Source organism: Pecten maximus, chromosome 11, assembly GCF_902652985.1.
Source record: "Pecten maximus chromosome 11, xPecMax1.1, whole genome shotgun sequence".
Taxonomy (NCBI): Eukaryota; Metazoa; Mollusca; class Bivalvia; order Pectinida; family Pectinidae; genus Pecten; species Pecten maximus.
Genome location: NC_047025.1, coordinates 33,661,493 through 33,681,423, shown reverse-complemented (window position 1 = coordinate 33,681,423; position 19,931 = coordinate 33,661,493). Strand labels below are relative to the sequence as shown.

General features: G+C 36.1%; 1 protein-coding gene across 1 annotated transcript; it reads right to left on the bottom strand.

The window, feature by feature from the left end:
- Positions 1–7,005: 7,005 nt before the first annotated feature.
- Positions 7,006–9,492, bottom strand: LOC117337488 (alpha-protein kinase vwkA-like). The gene has a single exon (XM_033898488.1). The coding sequence runs from the start codon at positions 9,465–9,467 to the stop codon at positions 8,478–8,480; it is 990 nt and encodes a 329-aa protein (XP_033754379.1). The 5' UTR covers positions 9,468–9,492; the 3' UTR covers positions 7,006–8,477.
- Between the last annotated feature and the right edge of the window lie 10,439 nt (positions 9,493–19,931).

Below are 19,931 nucleotides of genomic sequence, written 5' to 3'. Positions count from 1 at the left end.
TTTACCATTCTTGCATGGAAACATTGACCTTTGAACTTGCGTATGAAAATATGACAGGGTACGGGAACTACTTTCGCCAAGCACATGGCTTTGTTTACATTTACAATTTAAGTTTGTTTACCATTGTTAAATGTATAAAAATAACATGTTTGACAATATTAAATATGATAATCTATCAAAATGCTTTTGTTATTTATGTTAATATCATAATAAAAAACAGAACTATTTTTTACCGCGGAAAAAAATCTCAATTTGTTGTGAAGCGTCACCATTGGTTGTTCTAATAATTGACTCCTCCCACTGTGTCCGACTTTTATATGATTTTTTTTTTATTTACAAAGAAAAAATATTGTAATCACAAAGACTTATAGAAACAACATCCCTAAGTGTAAATATAGGACTAGCGCCCCATTTAGAATATATTCTTAGAAGAATTGCTCCATAAAAGCATGGTTAACATAAAAGTGAAATCCAATCCCTATATAGTATCGTGTAAACCACAACAAATTCTTTAATGGTATATTGTATGTCTATATCCTCATGTGCTTGTTTTATTCGGTAATATTGTATGTTTACGTCCTCGTGTCCTTGTTTTATTCGATAATATTGTATGTTTACATCCTCATGTCCTTGTTTTATTCGGTAATATTGTATGTTTACATCCTTATGTCCGTTAATTCGGTAATATTGTATGTTAACATCCTCATGTCCTTGTTTTATTCGGTAATATTGTATGTTTACATCCTCATGTCCGTGTTTTATTCGGTAATATTGTATGTTTACATCCTCATGTCCTTGTTTTATTCGGTAATATGGTATGTTTACATCCTCATGTCCTTGTTTTATTCGGTAATATTGTATGTCTATATCCGCATGTCCTTGTTTTATTCGGTAATATTGTATTTCTATATCCTCATGTCCTTGTTTTATTCGGTAATATTGTATGTTTACATCCTCGTGTCCTTGGTTTATTCGGTAATATTGTATGTTTACATCCTCATGTCCGTTAATTCGGTAATATTGTATGTTTACATCCTCATGTCCTTGTTTTATTCGGTAATATTGTATGTTTACATCCTCATGTCCGTGTTTTATTCGATAATATTGTATGTTTAAATCCTCATGTCCTTGTTTTATTCGGTAATATTGTATGTTTACATCCTCATGTCCTTGTTTTATTCGGTAATATTGTATGTTTACATCCTCATGTCCGTGTTTTATTCGATAATATTGTATGTTTAAATCCTCATGTCCTTGTTTTATTCGGTAATATTGTATGTTTACATCCTCATGTCCTTGTTTTATTAGGTAATATTGTATGTTTACATCCTCATGTCCGTGTTTTATTCGGTAATATTGTATGTTTACATCCTCATGTCCGTGTTTTATTCGGTAATATTGTATGTTTACATCCTCATGTCCTTGTTTTATTCGGTAATATTGTATGTTTACATCCTCATGTCCTTGTTTTATTCGGTAATATTGTATGTTTACATCCTCGTGTCCTTGTTTTATTCGGTAATATTGTATATCTATATCCTCATGTCCTTGTTTTATTAGGTAATATTGTATGTTTACATCCTCATGTCCTTGTTTTATTCGGTAATATTGTATGTTTACATCCTCATGTCCTTGTTTTATTCGGTAATATTGTATGTTTACATCCTCATGTCCTTGTTTTATTCGGTAATATTGTGTGTTTACATCCTCGTGTCCTTGTTTTATTCGGTAATATTGTATGTCTATATCCTCATGTCCTTGTTTTATTAGGTAATATTGTATGTTTACATCCTCATGTCCTTGTTTTATTAGGTAATATTGTATGTCTATATCCTCATGTCCTTGTTTTATTCGGTAATACCGTATGTTTACATCCTCGTCTCCTTGTTTTATTCTGTAATATTGTATGTTTACATCCTCATGTCCTTGTTTTATTAGGTAATATTGTATGTTTACATCCTCATGTCCTTGTTTTATTCGATAGTATTGTATGTTTACATCCTCATGTCCTTGTTTTATTAGGTAATATTGTATGTTTACATCCTCATGTCCTTGTTTTATTAGGTAATATTGTATATTTACATCCTCATGTCCTTGTTTTATTCGGTAATATTGTATGTTTACATCCTCATGTTCGTGTTTAATTCGGTAATATTGTATGTTTACATCCTCATGTCCTTGTTTTATTCGGTAATATTGTATGTTTACATCCTCATGTCCTTGTTTTATTCGGTAATATTGTATGTTTACATCCTCATGTCCTTGTTTTATTCGGTAATATTGTATGTTTACATCCTCGTATCCTTGTTTTATTCGGTAATATTGTATATCTATATCCTCATGTCCTTGTTTTATTAGGTAATATTGTATGTTTACATCCTCATGTCCTTGTTTTATTAGGTAATATTGTATGTCTATATCCTCATGTCCTTGTTTTATTCGGTAATACCGTATGTTTACATCCTCGTCTCCTTGTTTTATTCTGTAATATTGTATGTTTACATCCTCATGTCCTTGTTTTATTAGGGTAATATTGTATGTTTACATCCTCATGTCCTTGTTTTATTCGATAGTATTGTATGTTTACATCCTCATGTCCTTGTTTTATTAGGTAATATTGTATGTTTACATCCTCATGTCCGTGTTTTATTAGGTAATATTGTATATTTACATCCTCATGTCCTTGTTTTATTCGGTAATATTGTATGTTTACATCCTCATGTTCGTGTTTAATTCGGTAATATTGTATGTTTACATCCTCATGTCCTTGTTTTATTCGGTAATATTGTATGTTTACATCCTCATGTCCTTGTTTTATTCGGTAATATTGTATGTTTACATCCTCATGTCCTTGTTTTATTCGGTGATATTGTATGTTTACATCCTCATGTCCTTGTTTTATTCGGTATAATTGTATCTTTACATCCTCATGTCCAAGGTGTATTCGGTAATATTGTATGTTTACATCATCATGTCCTTGTTTTTTTCGGTAATATTGTATGTTTACATCCTCATGTCCTTGTTTTATTCGGTAATATTGTGTGTTTACATCCTCATCTCCTTTGGAATATGTATCATATCAAAATAACGCATTATTAAATGCACAATGCTCATTGTAGCATCTATATTAAAATATATACATAACATATGTACGGTGGATTGGAGAAACGTAAACAGAAAGCATAGCAACAGTGTTAGAGTTCCCTCCCTTGGTACACTAAACGTGTTAGATAAAACCATCAGGATGTACAAGATTGCAGAAAATCTACACTATGGCTATCAGCTACCTCCGTCAGGATTTTAGCTGGGTATTCAAGACTGTAGTAAAGTCTACACTATTGACATCAACAAGCTCCATAAGGATGTCCGCTGGGTATACAAGACTGCAGTAATATCTTGTACACTATCGATATCAGCAAACTCTACTAGGATGTCATCTTGTTCTAGGGATCGTATCATAACAGAAAAAATGATATAGCCCGCCGTTATACCGCCATATTTGTGTCCAGTGTCGATCTTGGCGGTATAACGGGGGTGGCGGCACGACGGGTATTTCAGTGTGATGGCCGTCCGATTGTGTTATATAAGAGGCCTAGGCTTATTTAATTATATAAAATACAATATATTTGACACCAACACTGCAAATGAGCAAACATATTTATTTCATATTATATTTGTTGTATTCATATAAATGAAATATATAAGTTAGATGCAATTATTAAGTTAATGTACAATTATCGTTCGAAAAACATGCCCGAAGTTGGTTGTTTTGTTTGGACCATTTTCATTTTGAACTCATTAAGTAATGAGTTTACTCGGAACATTTTCTTATCAAAGTCTTTAAGATAATCAATGAATATGACTGAAGTCATCCATGCCTTTTCGTGAACATTTTGGATGTTGGCCGGCATATTCTCTTATTTCTTGTTTTTGCTTCAAGCTCATCAAAGCCGTGTTTTCTTTGGAGTCTCCATTACGATAATGATATAAATAACAACCAAACACATTCGCATATTTCAGGTTAGTAGTATTTATTAATTGCTCAGAGAAACTGGCAAAAAAAGTAAACAATGGTGATACTTTCGGGTGATTGGGCATTTCTGTTTTAAAAAATTGTTGGCGGATGGCGGGCTATGGCGGTAGTAATGGGGTTTTATATAGCAGAGAAATATGTTCCTTGCACAACTATGGCGGTATGCGGAGTGGCATTACAAACGGGTGGCGATATACCGGGTGACTACTGTATATACTATACATCGCCTCACTTTAAAGATCATTTGAATAAAGTATATCATTCCACTGGCCTTTCACACATTCAACTATTAAATAAACATTCATAAACATTTTCGTAGTTGGAAAGTGTGGTTTGTTTAAGGATTATGTTACACGACCAATGGGTGTAAATAACGTAATATGTAATAAACAGAAGTAGTAATGTGGGTGTATCGGGAGCGTTTTATTTGTTCTATATTAAGTAAATAAACCAAAAAGTTTATTTTATAGGCTTCTGTATCTTCTGTTTCACGCCTATGTAGCTCCTGTTTCACACCTATGTATCTTCTGTTTCACACCTATGTATCTTTTGTTTGACGCCTATGTATCTTCTGTTTCACGCCTATGTATCTCCTGTTTCACGCCTATGTATCTCCTGTTTCACGCCTTTGTATCTCCTGTTTCACCCCTATGTATCTTCTGTTTCACGCCTATGTATCTTCTGTTTCACGCCTATGTATCTCCTGTTTCACGCCTATGTATCTCCTGTTTCACACCTATGTATCTTCTGTTTCACGCCTATGTATCTCCTGTTTCACGCCTATGTATCTCCTGTTTCACGCCTAAGTACCACATGTTTCACGCCTATGTATCTCCTGTTTCACACCTATGTATCTCCTGTTTCACGCCTATGTATCTCCTGTTTCACGCCTATGTATCTTCTGTTTCACCCCCAGGTATCTTCTGTTTCACGTCTATGTATCTTCTGTTTCACCCCTATGTATCTTCTGTTTCACGTCTATGTATCTCCTGTTTCACGTCTATGTATCTTCTATTTCACGCCTATGTATCTCCTGTTTCACGCCTATGTATCTCCTGTTTCACGCCTATGTTTCCCCCTGTTTCACATCTATGTATCTCCTGTTTCACGCCAATGTATCTTCTGTTTCACGCCTATGTATCAACTGTTTCACGCCTATGTATCTCCTGTTTCACACCTATGTATCTTCTGTTTTCCGCCTGTGTATCTCCTGTTTCACACCTATGTATCTTCTGTTTCACGCCTATGTATCTCCTGTTTCACGCCTATGTATCTTCTGTTTCACGCCTATGTATCTTCTGTTTCACGTCTATGTATCTTCTGTTTCACGTCTATGTATCTTCTATTTCACGCCTATGTATCTTCTGTTTCACGCCAATGTATCTTCTGTTTCACGCCTATGTATCTCCTGTTTCACGCCTATGTATCTCCTGTTTCACGCCTATGTATCTCCTGTTTCACGCCTATGTATCTTCTGTTTCACGCCTATGTTTCTCCTGTTTCACGCCTATGTATCTCCTGTTTCACGCCTATGTTTCTCCTGTTTCACGCCTATGTATCTTCTGTTTCACGCCTATGTATCTCCTGTTTGACGCCTATGTATCTCCTGTTTCATGCCTATGTATCTCCTGTTTCATGCCTATGTATCTTCTATTTCACGCCTATGTTTCTCCTGTTTCACGCCTATGTATCTCCTGTTTGACGCCTATGTATCTCCTGTTTCACGCCTATGTTTCTCCTGTTTCACGCCTATGTATCTTCTATTTCACGCCTATGTTTTTCCTGTTTCACGCCTATGTTTCTCCTGTTTCACGCCTATGTATCTCCTGTTTCACGCCTATGTTTCTCCTGTTTGACGCCTATGTATCTTCTTTCACGTCTGTTTCATACCGATGTGTCGCATGTTTATACCATTCGTTTTATCGGGATTAGCTTGTCGATATATTTATGATGATTATGTATCGTTCTGGCTGGTACAGGTAGACCAGAATATAAATCTTAGACCGATGAGGAGGATACAGAGAGAAATATCTGGAGAGTGATTACGAGTAATCATTATGCCATCCTATATCTCGACCAAGTCTAGCAGTACACATCAACTACTGGCAACGGGACGATTGGAATCGAAGTTCGCCATAACTATGCCTACTTTATATACAAGACCTATCAGGCACAAGATCGGGGATATATTTAAAGCCTTGTGTCGTGTCTAAGACGCCTGAGATCTACAACAGTATGTTTTCTCCTAAGTAGTACAATGTGTATACACTTTCCCCCTCAGATGTTTTGGCCATTTAAAATTTTAACCTAAGGTATTTGAATTCTCGATGCATTTCCAAATTGTATTCTAGTCAAAAAGAAATATGAAAAGTAAACTTGATTTGCACGATGTATTGACATCGGATAACGTTTACGTGGTGTACATATTCCATAATATCGGTGTTCCTCCCGGTATTCTATATTGGTATAATGATCATATCCTTCTCTGACATTTATCTCTAATATCTTCTCTATAATGGAAACATTTCATACATCTAATGCCTATAAACAACTTTTAGTGGATGAAACTTATATAAATATCTGATGGTGTCATCATTTGATTTTTAAGTGAAAGTCCCTTAGACACAAAACACGGAGTTATTCACAAACTTCATAGCTTTTGTATTAATACTACTATGAATTCTCATTTTTTCAGTTTGATAAAATCACATGTAAAGTAAAGGAAATAATTTTGTATCTTTTTTTTATTGCCACACCCATGTTTGGGGACATATCAATGGGTGACATCTGGGGCTTGTTTGATGTATGATGTTCTGTGAGAATGGTCTCGACATACAGAAACGTTTCTAAATATTTGATTGTGAGGACACTTTCGGTACATTTTCAGGGAAATATAGCGTTTCCGCGAATTTAATCGATATGGTTTTGTTTTTGAATGTCATCATATGAAAGTTCAAAAATCAAGTGAATAATTTGGCATCAAGCCGTTGCCTTATTGCTGAAGGGATATTAAATTCATTTTTTCAGACGTAGACATCTTAGTATATTTCATAAACATCTACCTTGTGATACGACATTGAGTTATTGGCGTCATGCTGACGAGTTTGTTGTGCTAAAAAATTACAGCCTATTCCAGGAATTCATATCAGCTTCTGTTGTGCAGTTTGAAATTAAATGATGGCCTTTCAAAATTGCATGTAGGTAGATTTAAAACATTTAATTATAACCAGATTAAACTGGAGTAACATCATACTTTATTTTCAAATTATCTCAAAACATTTAACTAAAACAAATATTGTGTAGACATCTGCACTTACACGAAACTCGCAAATACATTTTTCTACAACATTAACAAATTACGTATCAACAAAATCGATAATAGTATCCCTGCGAAAACGTACCATGATTTTTCTACTTTGTTCCTACATTATAATTTCAAATCTCAGCTAATGTGACCTTGTAATTGTCACTGCTGACAACAGCTGCACGCTTTATTTGTATTAAAATTATAAGTGGTTATGTTGTCATTAATGAAACTTTGCTGTGACAAGAGTACTTTTAATGAGTAGCAAACGTATATGTATATTACATGTACTGTTATCACTAGAGAGTAACAGACTGTAGCTGTATATTTAGTAGCATACTGATATGTATATACTTTAGTGTTACTGTGTTACTGATATGTATACTTTATTGTTAATGTTTTACTGATATGTTTACTTAAATATACTTAAATGATATAGCATGCAGCATGTTGTACAAATTTTTGATTTCCATTAAAACGAAGATAGAATACATATATATAAACCTAAAGCTGAATGTTTACACCAACACATTAAACTATATTTACATGCCATATTACACATGATAGCAATGCTCCTTATTTTGCTGACATAATTGAACTGAGAGGTTTTCATAAACAACGACTTTTGTGAATACTCAATGGTTTCATTACTCCTGCAAATCTATTGCCCTTCTTTAGTTGACGGATGTCATGTTACCAAACTATAGTTTAAGGAAAATAAAGTTAAACAGACCGATAACATAAGGCAATCATCTTAAAGACAGACTTCCTATTTTGGTTTCATTGGGTCGTTGAATACAGCTGTATAATAACCATGTAAAGACGATTATGACATCCATGAAATAAAAAGATATATTTTGACAGCGAGCTAAACATATGCTGGAAGATTTGGACAATACGCCCGCGTCTTAAGAAATTATTGACGAGACATAATAGCTTGTGTGAACGCAACATTAACTTTGGTAGTATTGAACACTATTACCTGTTTGCGTAATCAGTTGAATACAATATAGACTAGTATGACCATTTGTCGCTACTGTAGTGTATTATTCGGTATACCATCTATACTGTGGTATTGCATACTTCCACGTCTTTTGTTGAGATTTCTTATTAACATCTCAGACTTCATGGCCAATGGAATCATACAAACACATCATCATCCGTTGCTGACTTGTTGGTACACATCACCATGGATACTGGATGATGATTATGAGAACACTGTAATCCGAAGTAAGAACATGCGCAGAGCTGACCATTCTGATGACTTCCGGTTCTAATTGGATAGTTTCGCATCAGATACATATCACTCACAGACATGCGCATGGCCGCGGGTGCTGCCCCCTTTGGTTGTATTTCCGCTATGTTCTGTAGCTGGAGTGACATCATGTCTATTTCACTGTTGCTGAGTTTCGGTCTCTGCAACACGTTGTCTGGTCTCGGCCATACTCGGCATATGTCGTTACAGCGATGTGTAGAAAAGAAGTCCTCGATTCCTCTATATCCTTTGTCGGTATGTACAAACCTCTGGGAACGAGAATGGATTGTAGGAATGGTTAGATTGTATTTGTTCAATTGCTGTACTCCTTTGAGACCAGTTATCACAAACTCACCGTGTGATTTCAACCAAGTATAATGCGAAAACGCATGCGCAATAACAGCGTTATAATGACTCGACGAACCGAATTCAAACAGCTCAAATTTTCCATCAAGATATGGTTCTATTGAAACAAGCTCGAACTCATGAAATTTCTTTCTAGGTTTTCGCATGACAACGTTCATACATGTAAACATCGAAACCTCGTCTATCTCAGCTAAAATTGGCATGATAAAGTTAAAGTTTACATCAATATCGCGATCTTTCATTTCCACGCCAAATGTTTTTGCCATATCTCTCGCTGCTCGAGCTTTTTTTACGTCACAGTTCCAGTCCGCGTAAGTACCGATTCCATTCTTTAACACCTTGACAATACATTTCTCTCCGGCTTTGGGTCCTCCTCCATTCAGCAGGCCGAGATAAGCCAGCTTACGGCCACCAACTTTGCTGGGATAGGGTTCAAAACTGGACCAGTATTTTCCGCCATCACTTTCGTCAGACGCTGTAAGAGTTTCGACGCTGTATTGCTGGCCCATGGCTGTTCCTGGGGTCCCAACTCAGATATCCTGAAAAATAAGGGAAACGGGTCAGTATCGAAAAAACAAGGTAAAATATACTTTTATTCATATCACTTTAATACCGTAAAACACCGTACCAATATTTTGACTTTAACCTCCGGTATTCAAACCTACATAGATTATACAGAGATTAACACAAACATTCATATAACAAGCCAACATCGTGATGAATACTTATCAAAGTCCTCAGCAAGTAACGACAATGACCTCTATAGGCAGTCCCTTATGTCAAGGTACAAACGGGCATGTCATTAATGGCAGTCGTTTCAAATTAATTCCTTATAATTGTGATTATTTTAATATATAATGCATTTCAAACAAAACAATACCCTTGTGAGGAAAACGTAATGAGTATGTTACAAAGAAAGTGTTCACATTTCTAAGACGAATAAGGAAGCAACATGGCTTTGTAATCTATTGGTAAACATAATTTCTACACAATACCCTGTGTTATTCAACTCTCAGACCATCAGTTAATCATTACAGCTGTTGATTAACAATCTGTTTATACCACACGTGGTATAAACTCTGTACGCATTTTGATTGGCTAACACGCTGCGCTGCAAGTAACAAATATGTCTGGAAAACTCTCTTCCTGATTCGGCTTTGCGCCTTCATATTCGGGGATAAGATGCTTCAAGTGGAAAGTTTCATACCAGACATCTTCCTTACAGCGCTTAGACTTAATATAAACTCAGTTTTGTTCGATTTCATGTTTGACGGTTTTTGTCCCACACGCGGTTCATGGAGAAACTTCGTTAATAGGATTGTGGAAGACTATTATTTCAATAAATGGCGGAATGCTATGGACAACTCAATTGTGTCAAAAACTTATAGCAGCATTCACTCCGTACATGGTCCTAACCCTCTCTGGCTATTGAGTCTCCATTATCCTAATTATACATGGAAACTAGGTGAGCTTATCAAGCTATCATATCGTTATGAGCGGAACACTGTAGTGTGCAGACTCTGTAAAAAAACAAGCGGACGATATCACAACGCACTTTCTTATCCAGTGTCCGGCATTGTTCATAAGTCGTGATACAATTTTAGACTTCCTGGTCAACTTCTTACACGTAACAGAGTATGTAAAATTTGACTATCTTCCAGACGAAAGACAGTGCCATTTTTTGCCGGGTAGCGTACAGGATATTCCCCTGGAACAAGATAGGTGGGCTGCGATGATGATCAACATTGCTGACTTGATTCCATCGCTGATTATGCAAATGAACACTCTTCTTTAACTGAATGAAAAGAGCTTTCTGATTTCATATACGAATATAATCACTAAAACATTGTAAATTTGTAATAGAAATGTAAAAGACAAGATATTGTAAATCTCTGCAAAGAGGAAATAAAGAAAGTCTGTCTGTCTGTCTGTCTGTCTGTCTGTCTCATCACCGGACCCCGGACGTCACCGGTACACTTTATTTGCATACGCGAAATTATACTTGACCACGTTTCCCTTTGATTCAAGCCGATATTATTGTGGTAGAAACAGGTCACACGACTCGAAATTGTTGGATATGGAATTTATTTCAAACGAGTAAGTTATTTTTTAAAAGTTGCAAAAAACACTCGCTAAAGCTCGTGTCTTTTGTAACTTTTAAAAAATAACTTACTCGTGTGAAATAAATTCCATATCCAACAACCACTCGTTGTGTAACCTCTATATATACAAGAAATCCTACAGCTGGAGATATCCAGTAGTAGGAAATCAACCGTGAAATGGAGGACTCATAAACAAACTTTGTGTCCGTGACTAAAAAATCAATTAATAAAATTGGCAATTATCATGCTTTTATTGGATGGTTTCTTGAAGCAAGTATAAAACTTCCTAATTAGGACAGCATAAATAACTACCGTGGACCACATGTTCAACGCATATACATTGTAGGAGGTCAATATACATTTATAGCCTTTTGATAAGGTAGATACTTGGTTTTTATTAACCTGAAAAAATATTAACCGAGGACAAAGTCTGAGGTTGATTTTTTTTCAGGTTTAATAAAGCAATGTATTAACCGAAATGAAAAGGCTATGATAGTTTTATTATATAATTACTGTTTTGATTTTTAATTATTACTCAATTAATGCAAGTACAATACATACGTATTGGAGGACAGCATAAAGTACTGATGTAGATCAGAAATTCAATACATACATGTATATGAGGACAGTTTAAGTTACTACTGTTGAACACAGTACATGAATTACTTTTATAGAGCATTATATCACTTAGTGTTGGCATCATTGACAATGATGACATGAAGAAAACAGGCATATAATTATATATAATCACAACCACGTTTCTTATCTTGTATTACGAAGATAAATATAGCGTTGTAAAACAGCAAAATACTCAGTGTACTAATGAAGGAATAGCTTAAGTCACGTAAAATAATTAATAAAAACATGTAATTCCTGATGTTCAAAAACAACTAACGTTGTAATATTCCGGTTTTCTCCCTTCAATTAAGCGCTATTTTGAAAAATAGTAATTATCTAAGTCACTGACATGTACCATTCCACAATATTCCATTTCTCTGCATTGTCACTATAAAACCTAACCAAACAAATTAGAAAAATAATCATATCATTATAATACATTATGTATAATGATGTGTTAATTAAAGGTGAATATCCTCACCGTGGTATATATTGGTTAGAATGTTGAAATACATTTGATGATTTAGCGTTTATTTTCACGAGTTATATTTCGCGGGTACTCGTGACGTCACAAGAACACGTGCCATTGCGATAACACTGTTACAGGATAAACATCAAACACTAAAATTTAAAACGAAAATATAAGTATTAAACTGTCTTCGTTACATAATTATTGTCCTATAATCCTCACAGAATTGCAGACAAATTATAAACCATACCGCTCTAATACGCGTTATCTAATTTGTTTGCAATCCTGTGAGAATTATAGGAAACTATCAAACGGAGGAAGTTTAATGCTTAATTATATTCATCGTTCACTACATAACCTCATTGGTTCTGTAGGGAGGTATCTAAATACATTGTGTTTCGCTATCAGCCTTCTCTCCTTTAACGTATCATGCACCGTACTTCTAGTGGTAGTCTAACAGGTAGTCTATATACTGTATCATGTACCGTACTTCTAGTGGGGGTCTAACAGGTAGTCTATATACTGTATCGTGTACCGTACTTCTAGTGGTAGTCTAACAGGTAGTCTATATACTGTATCATGTACCGTACTTCTACTGGTAGTCTAACAGGTAGTCTATATACTGTATCATGTACCGTACTTCTAGTGGTAGTCTAACAGGTAGTCTATATACTGTATCATGTACCGTACTTCTACTGGTAGTCTAACAGGTAGTCTATATACTGTATCATGTACCGTACTTCTACTGGTAGTTTAACAGGTAGTCTATATACTGTATCATGTACCGTACTTCTACTAGTAGTCTAACAGGTAGTCTATATACTGTATCATGTACCATACTTCTACTGGTAGTCTAACAGGTAGTCTATATACTGTATCATGTACCGTACTTCTAGTGGTAGTCTAACAGGTAGTCTATATACTGTATCATGTACCGTACTTCTACTGGTAGTCTAACAGGTAGTCTATATACTGTATCATGTACCGTACTTCTAGTGGTAGTCTAACAGGTAGTCTATATACTGTATCATGTACCGTACTTCTACTGGTAGTCTAACAGGTAGTCTATATACTGTATCATGTACCGTACTTCTACTGGTAGTTTAACAGGTAGTCTATATACTGTATCATGTACCGTACTTCTACTAGTAGTCTAACAGGTAGTCTATATACTGTATCATGTACCATACTTCTACTGGTAGTCTAACAGGTAGTCTATATACTGTATCATGTACCGTACTTCTAGTGGTAGTCTAACAGGTAGTCTATATACTGTATCATGTACCGTACTTCTAGTGGTAGTCTAACAGGTAGTCTATATACTGTATCATGTACCGTACTTCTAGTAGTAGTCTAACAGGTAGTCTATATACTGTATCATGTACCGTACTTCTACTGGTAGTCTAACAGGTAGTCTATATACTGTATCATGTACCGTACTTCTACTGGTAGTCTAACAGGTAGTCTATATACTGTATCATGTACCGTACTTCTAGTGGTAGTCTAACAGGTAGTCTATATACTGTATCATGTACCGTACTTCTAGTGGTAGTCTAACAGGTAGTCTATATACTGTATCATGTACCGTACTTCTACTGGTAGTCTAACAGGTAGTCTATATACTGTATCATGTACCGTACTTCTACTGGTAGTCTAACAGGTAGTCTATATACTGTATCATGTACCGTACTTCTAGTGGTAGTCTAACAGGTAGTCTATATACTGTATCATGTACCGTACTTCTACTGGTAGTCTAACAGGTAGTCTATATACTGTATCATGTACCGTACTTCTAGTGGTAGTCTAACAGGTAGTCTATATACTGTATCATGTACCGTACTTCTAGCTGGTAGTCTAACAGGTAGTCTATATACTGTATCATGTACCGTACTTCTAGTGGTAGTCTAACAGGTAGTCTATATACTGTATCATGTACCGTACTTCTAGTGGTAGTCTAACAGGTAGTCTATATACTGTATCATGTACCGTACTTCTAGTGGTAGTCTAACAGGTAGTCTATATACTGTATCATGTACCGTACTTCTAGTGGTAGTCTAACAGGTAGTCTATATACTGTATCATGTACCGTACTTCTAGTGGTAGTCTAACAGGTAGTCTATATACTGTATCATGTACCGTACTTCTAGTGGTAGTCTAACAGGTAGTCTATATACTGTATCATGTACCGTACTTCTAGTGGTAGTCTAACAGGTAGTCTATATACTGTATCATGTACCGTACTTCTAGTGGTAGTCTAACAGGTAGTCTATATACTGTATCATGTACCGTACTTCTAGTGGTAGTCTAACAGGTAGTCTATATACTGTATCATGTACCGTACTTCTAGTGGTAGTCTAACAGGTAGTCTATATACTGTATCATGTACCGTACTTCTAGTGGTAGTCTAACAGGTAGTCTATATACTGTATCATGTACCGTACTTCTAGTGGTAGTCTAACAGGTAGTCTATATACTGTATCATGTACCGTACTTCTAGTGGTAGTCTAACAGGTAGTCTATATACTGTATCATGTACCGTACTTCTAGTGGTAGTCTAACAGGTAGTCTATATACTGTATCATGTACCGTACTTCTAGTGGTAGGTCTAACAGGTAGTCTATATACTGTATCATGTACCGTACTTCTAGTGGTAGTCTAACAGGTAGTCTATTTACTGTATCATGTACCGTACTTCTAGTGGTAGTCTAACAGGTAGTCTATATACTGTATCATGTACCGTACTTCTAGTGGTAGTCTAACAGGTAGTCTATATACTGTATCATGTACCGTACTTCTAGTGGGGGTCTAACAGGTAGTCTATATACTGTATCATGTACCGTACTTCTAGTGGTAGTCTAACAGGTAGTCTATATACTGTATCATGTACCGTACTTCTAGTGGTAGTCTAACAGGTAGTCTATATACTGTATCATGTACCGTACTTCTAGTGGTAGTCTAACAGGTAGTCTATATACTGTATCATGTACCGTACTTCTAGTGGTAGTCTAACAGGTAGTCTATATACTGTATCATGTACCGTACTTCTAGTGGTAGTCTAACAGGTAGTCTATATACTGTATCATGTACCGTACTTCTAGTGGTAGTCTAACAGGTAGTCTATATACTGTATCATGTACCGTACTTCTAGTGGTAGTCTAACAGGTAGTCTATATACTGTATCATGTACCGTACTTCTAGTGGTAGTCTAACAGGTAGTCTATATACTGTATCATGTACCGTACTTCTAGTGGTAGTCTAACAGGTAGTCTATATACTGTATCATGTACCGTACTTCTAGTGGTAGTCTAACAGGTAGTCTATATACTGTATCATGTACCGTACTTCTAGTGGTAGTCTAACAGGTAGTCTATATACTGTATCATGTACCGTACTTCTAGTGGTAGTCTAACAGGTAGTCTATATACTGTATCATGTACCGTACTTCTAGTGGTAGTCTAACAGGTAGTCTATATACTGTATCATGTACCGTACTTCTAGTGGTAGTCTAACAGGTAGTCTATATACTGTATCGTGTACCGTACTTCTAGTGGTAGTCTAACAGGTAGTCTATATACTGTATCATGTACCGTACTTCTAGTGGTAGTCTAACAGGTAGTCTATATACTGTATCATGTACCGTACTTCTAGTGGTAGTCTAACAGGTAGTCTATATACTGTATCATGTACCGTACTTCTAGTGGTAGTCTAACAGGTAGTCTATATACTGTATCATGTACCGTACTTCTAGTGGTAGTCTAACAGGTAGTCTATATACTGTATCATGTACCGTACTTCTAGTGGTAGTCTAACAGGTAGTCTATATACTGTATCATGTACCGTACTTCTAGTGGTAGTCTAACAGGTAGTCTATATACTGTATCATGTACCGTACTTCTAGTGGTAGTCTAACAGGTAGTCTATATACTGTATCATGTACCGTACTTCTACTGGTAGTCTAACAGGTAGTCTATATACTGTATCATGTACCGTACTTCTACTGGTAGTCTAACAGGTAGTCTATATACTGTATCATGTACCGTACTTCTAGTGGTAGTCTAACAGGTAGTCTATATACTGTATCATGTACCGTACTTCTAGTGGTAGTCTAACAGGTAGTCTATATACTGTATCATGTACCGTACTTCTAGTGGTGGTCTAACAGGTAGTCTATATACTGTATCATGTACCGTACTTCTAGTGGTAGTCTAACAGGTAGTCTATATACTGTATCATGTACCGTACTTCTAGTGGTAGTCTAACAGGTAGTCTATATACTGTATCATGTACCGTACTTCTACTGGTAGTCTAACAGGTAGTCTATATACTGTATCATGTACCGTACTTCTAGTGGTAGTCTAACAGGTAGTCTATATACTGTATCATGTACCGTACTTCTAGTGGTAGTCTAACAGGTAGTCTATATACTGTATCATGTACCGTACTTCTAGTGGTAGTCTAACAGGTAGTCTATATACTGTATCATGTACCGTACTTCTAGCTGGTAGTCTAACAGGTAGTCTATATACTGTATCATGTACCGTACTTCTAGTGGTAGTCTAACAGGTAGTCTATATACTGTATCATGTACCGTACTTCTAGTGGTAGTCTAACAGGTAGTCTATATACTGTATCATGTACCGTACTTCTAGTGGTAGTCTAACAGGTAGTCTATATACTGTATCATGTACCGTACTTCTAGTGGTAGTCTAACAGGTAGTCTATATACTGTATCATGTACCGTACTTCTAGTGGTAGTCTAACAGGTAGTCTATATACTGTATCATGTACCGTACTTCTAGTGGTAGTCTAACAGGTAGTCTATATACTGTATCATGTACCGTACTTCTACGTGGTAGTCTAACAGGTAGTCTATATACTGTATCATGTACCGTACTTCTAGTGGTAGTCTAACAGGTAGTCTATATACTGTATCATGTACCGTACTTCTAGTGGTAGTCTAACAGGTAGTCTATATACTGTATCATGTACCGTACTTCTAGTGGTAGTCTAACAGGTAGTCTATATACTGTATCATGTACCGTACTTCTAGTGGTAGTCTAACAGGTAGTCTATATACTGTATCATGTACCGTACTTCTAGTGGTAGTCTAACAGGTAGTCTATATACTGTATCATGTACCGTACTTCTAGTGGTAGTCTAACAGGTAGTCTATATACTGTATCATGTACCGTACTTCTAGTGGTAGTCTAACAGGTAGTCTATATACTGTATCATGTACCGTACTTCTAGTGGTAGTCTAACAGGTAGTCTATATACTGTATCATGTACCGTACTTCTAGTGGTAGTCTAACAGGTAGTCTATATACTGTATCATGTACCGTACTTCTAGTGGTAGTCTAACAGGTAGTCTATATACTGTATCATGTACCGTACTTCTAGTGGTAGTCTAACAGGTAGTCTATATACTGTATCATGTACCGTACTTCTACTGGTAGTCTAACAGGTAGTCTATATACTGTATCATGTACCGTACTTCTAGTGGTAGTCTAACAGGTAGTCTATATACTGTATCATGTACCGTACTTCTACTGGTAGTCTAACAGGTAGTCTATATACTGTATCATGTACCGTACTTCTAGTGGTAGTCTAACAGGTAGTCTATATACTGTATCATGTACCGTACTTCTAGTCTAACAGGTAGTCTATATACTGTATCATGTACCGTACTTCTAGTGGTAGTCTAACAGGTAGTCTATATACTGTATCATGTACCGTACTTCTAGTGGTAGTCTAACAGGTAGTCTATATACTGTATCATGTACCGTACTTCTAGTGGTAGTCTAACAGGTAGTCTATATACTGTATCATGTACCGTACTTCTAGTGGTAGTCTAACAGGTAGTCTATATACTGTATCATGTACCGTACTTCTAGTGGTAGTCTAACAGGTAGTCTATATACTGTATCATGTACCGTACTTCTAGTGGTAGTCTAACAGGTAGTCTATATACTGTATCATGTACCGTACTTCTAGTGGTAGTCTAACAGGTAGTCTATATACTGTATCATGTACCGTACTTCTAGTGGTAGTCTAACAGGTAGTCTATATACTGTATCATGTACCGTACTTCTAGTGGGGGTCTAACAGGTAGTCTATATACTGTATCATGTACCGTACTTCTAGTGGTAGTCTAACAGGTAGTCTATATACTGTATCATGTACCGTACTTCTAGTGGTAGTCTAACAGGTAGTCTATATACTGTATCATGTACCGTACTTCTAGTGGTAGTCTAACAGGTAGTCTATATACTGTATCATGTACCGTACTTCTAGTGGTAGTCTAACAGGTAGTCTATATACTGTATCATGTACCGTACTTCTAGTGGTAGTCTAACAGGTAGTCTATATACTGTATCATGTACCGTACTTCTAGTGGTAGTCTAACAGGTAGTCTATATACTGTATCATGTACCGTACTTCTAGTGGTAGTCTAACAGGTAGTCTATATACTGTATCATGTACCGTACTTCTAGTGGTAGTCTAACAGGTAGTCTATATACTGTATCATGTACCGTACTTCTAGTGGTAGTCTAACAGGTAGTCTATATACTGTATCATGTACCGTACTTCTAGTGGTAGTCTAACAGGTAGTCTATATACTGTATCATGTACCGTACTTCTAGTGGTAGTCTAACAGGTAGTCTATATACTGTATCATGTACCGTACTTCTAGTGGTAGTCTAACAGGTAGTCTATATACTGTATCATGTACCGTACTTCTAGTGGTAGTCTAACAGGTAGTCTATATACTGTATCATGTACCGTACTTCTAGTGGTAGTCTAACAGGTAGTCTATATACTGTATCATGTACCGTACTTCTACTGGTAGTCTAACAGGTAGTCTATATACTGTATCATGTACCGTACTTCTAGTGGTAGTCTAACAGGTAGTCTATATACTGTATCATGTACCGTACTTCTAGTGGTAGTCTAACAGGTAGTCTATATACTGTATCATGTACCGTACTTCTAGTGGTAGTCTAACAGGTAGTCTATATACTGTATCATGTACCGTACTTCTAGTGGTAGTCTAACAGGTAGTCTATATACTGTATCATGTACCGTACTTCTACTGGTAGTCTAACAGGTAGTCTATATACTGTATCATGTACCGTACTTCTACTGGTAGTCTAACAGGTAGTCTATATACTGTATCATGTACCGTACTTCTACTGGTAGTCTAACAGGTAGTCTATATACTGTATCATGTACCGTACTTCTAGTGGTAGTCTAACAGGTAGTCTATATACTGTATCATGTACCGTACTTCTACTGGTAGTCTAACAGGTAGTCTATATACTGTATCATGTACCGTACTTCTAGTAGTAGTCTAACAGGTAGTCTATATACTGTATCATGTACCGTACTTCTAGTGGTAGTCTAACAGGTAGTCTATATACTGTATCATGTACCGTACTTCTAGTGGTAGTCTAACAGGTAGTCTATATACTGTATCATGTACCGTACTTCTAGTGGTAGTCTAACAGGTAGTCTATATACTGTATCATGTACCGTACTTCTAGTGGTAGTCTAACAGGTAGTCTATATACTGTATCATGTACCGTACTTCTAGTGGTAGTCTAACAGGTAGTCTATATACTGTATCATGTACCGTACTTCTAGTGGTAGTCTAACAGGTAGTCTATATACTGTATCATGTACCGTACTTCTAGTGGTAGTCTAACAGGTAGTCTATATACTGTATCATGTACCGTACTTCTAGTGGTAGTCTAACAGGTAGTCTATATACTGTATCATGTACC

What these genes read in the sequence shown, in the direction of transcription:
- LOC117337488 (XM_033898488.1), bottom strand. Translation starts at nt 9,467, where the DNA reads ATGGGCCAGCAATACAGCGTCGAAACTCTTACAGCGTCTGACGAAAGT.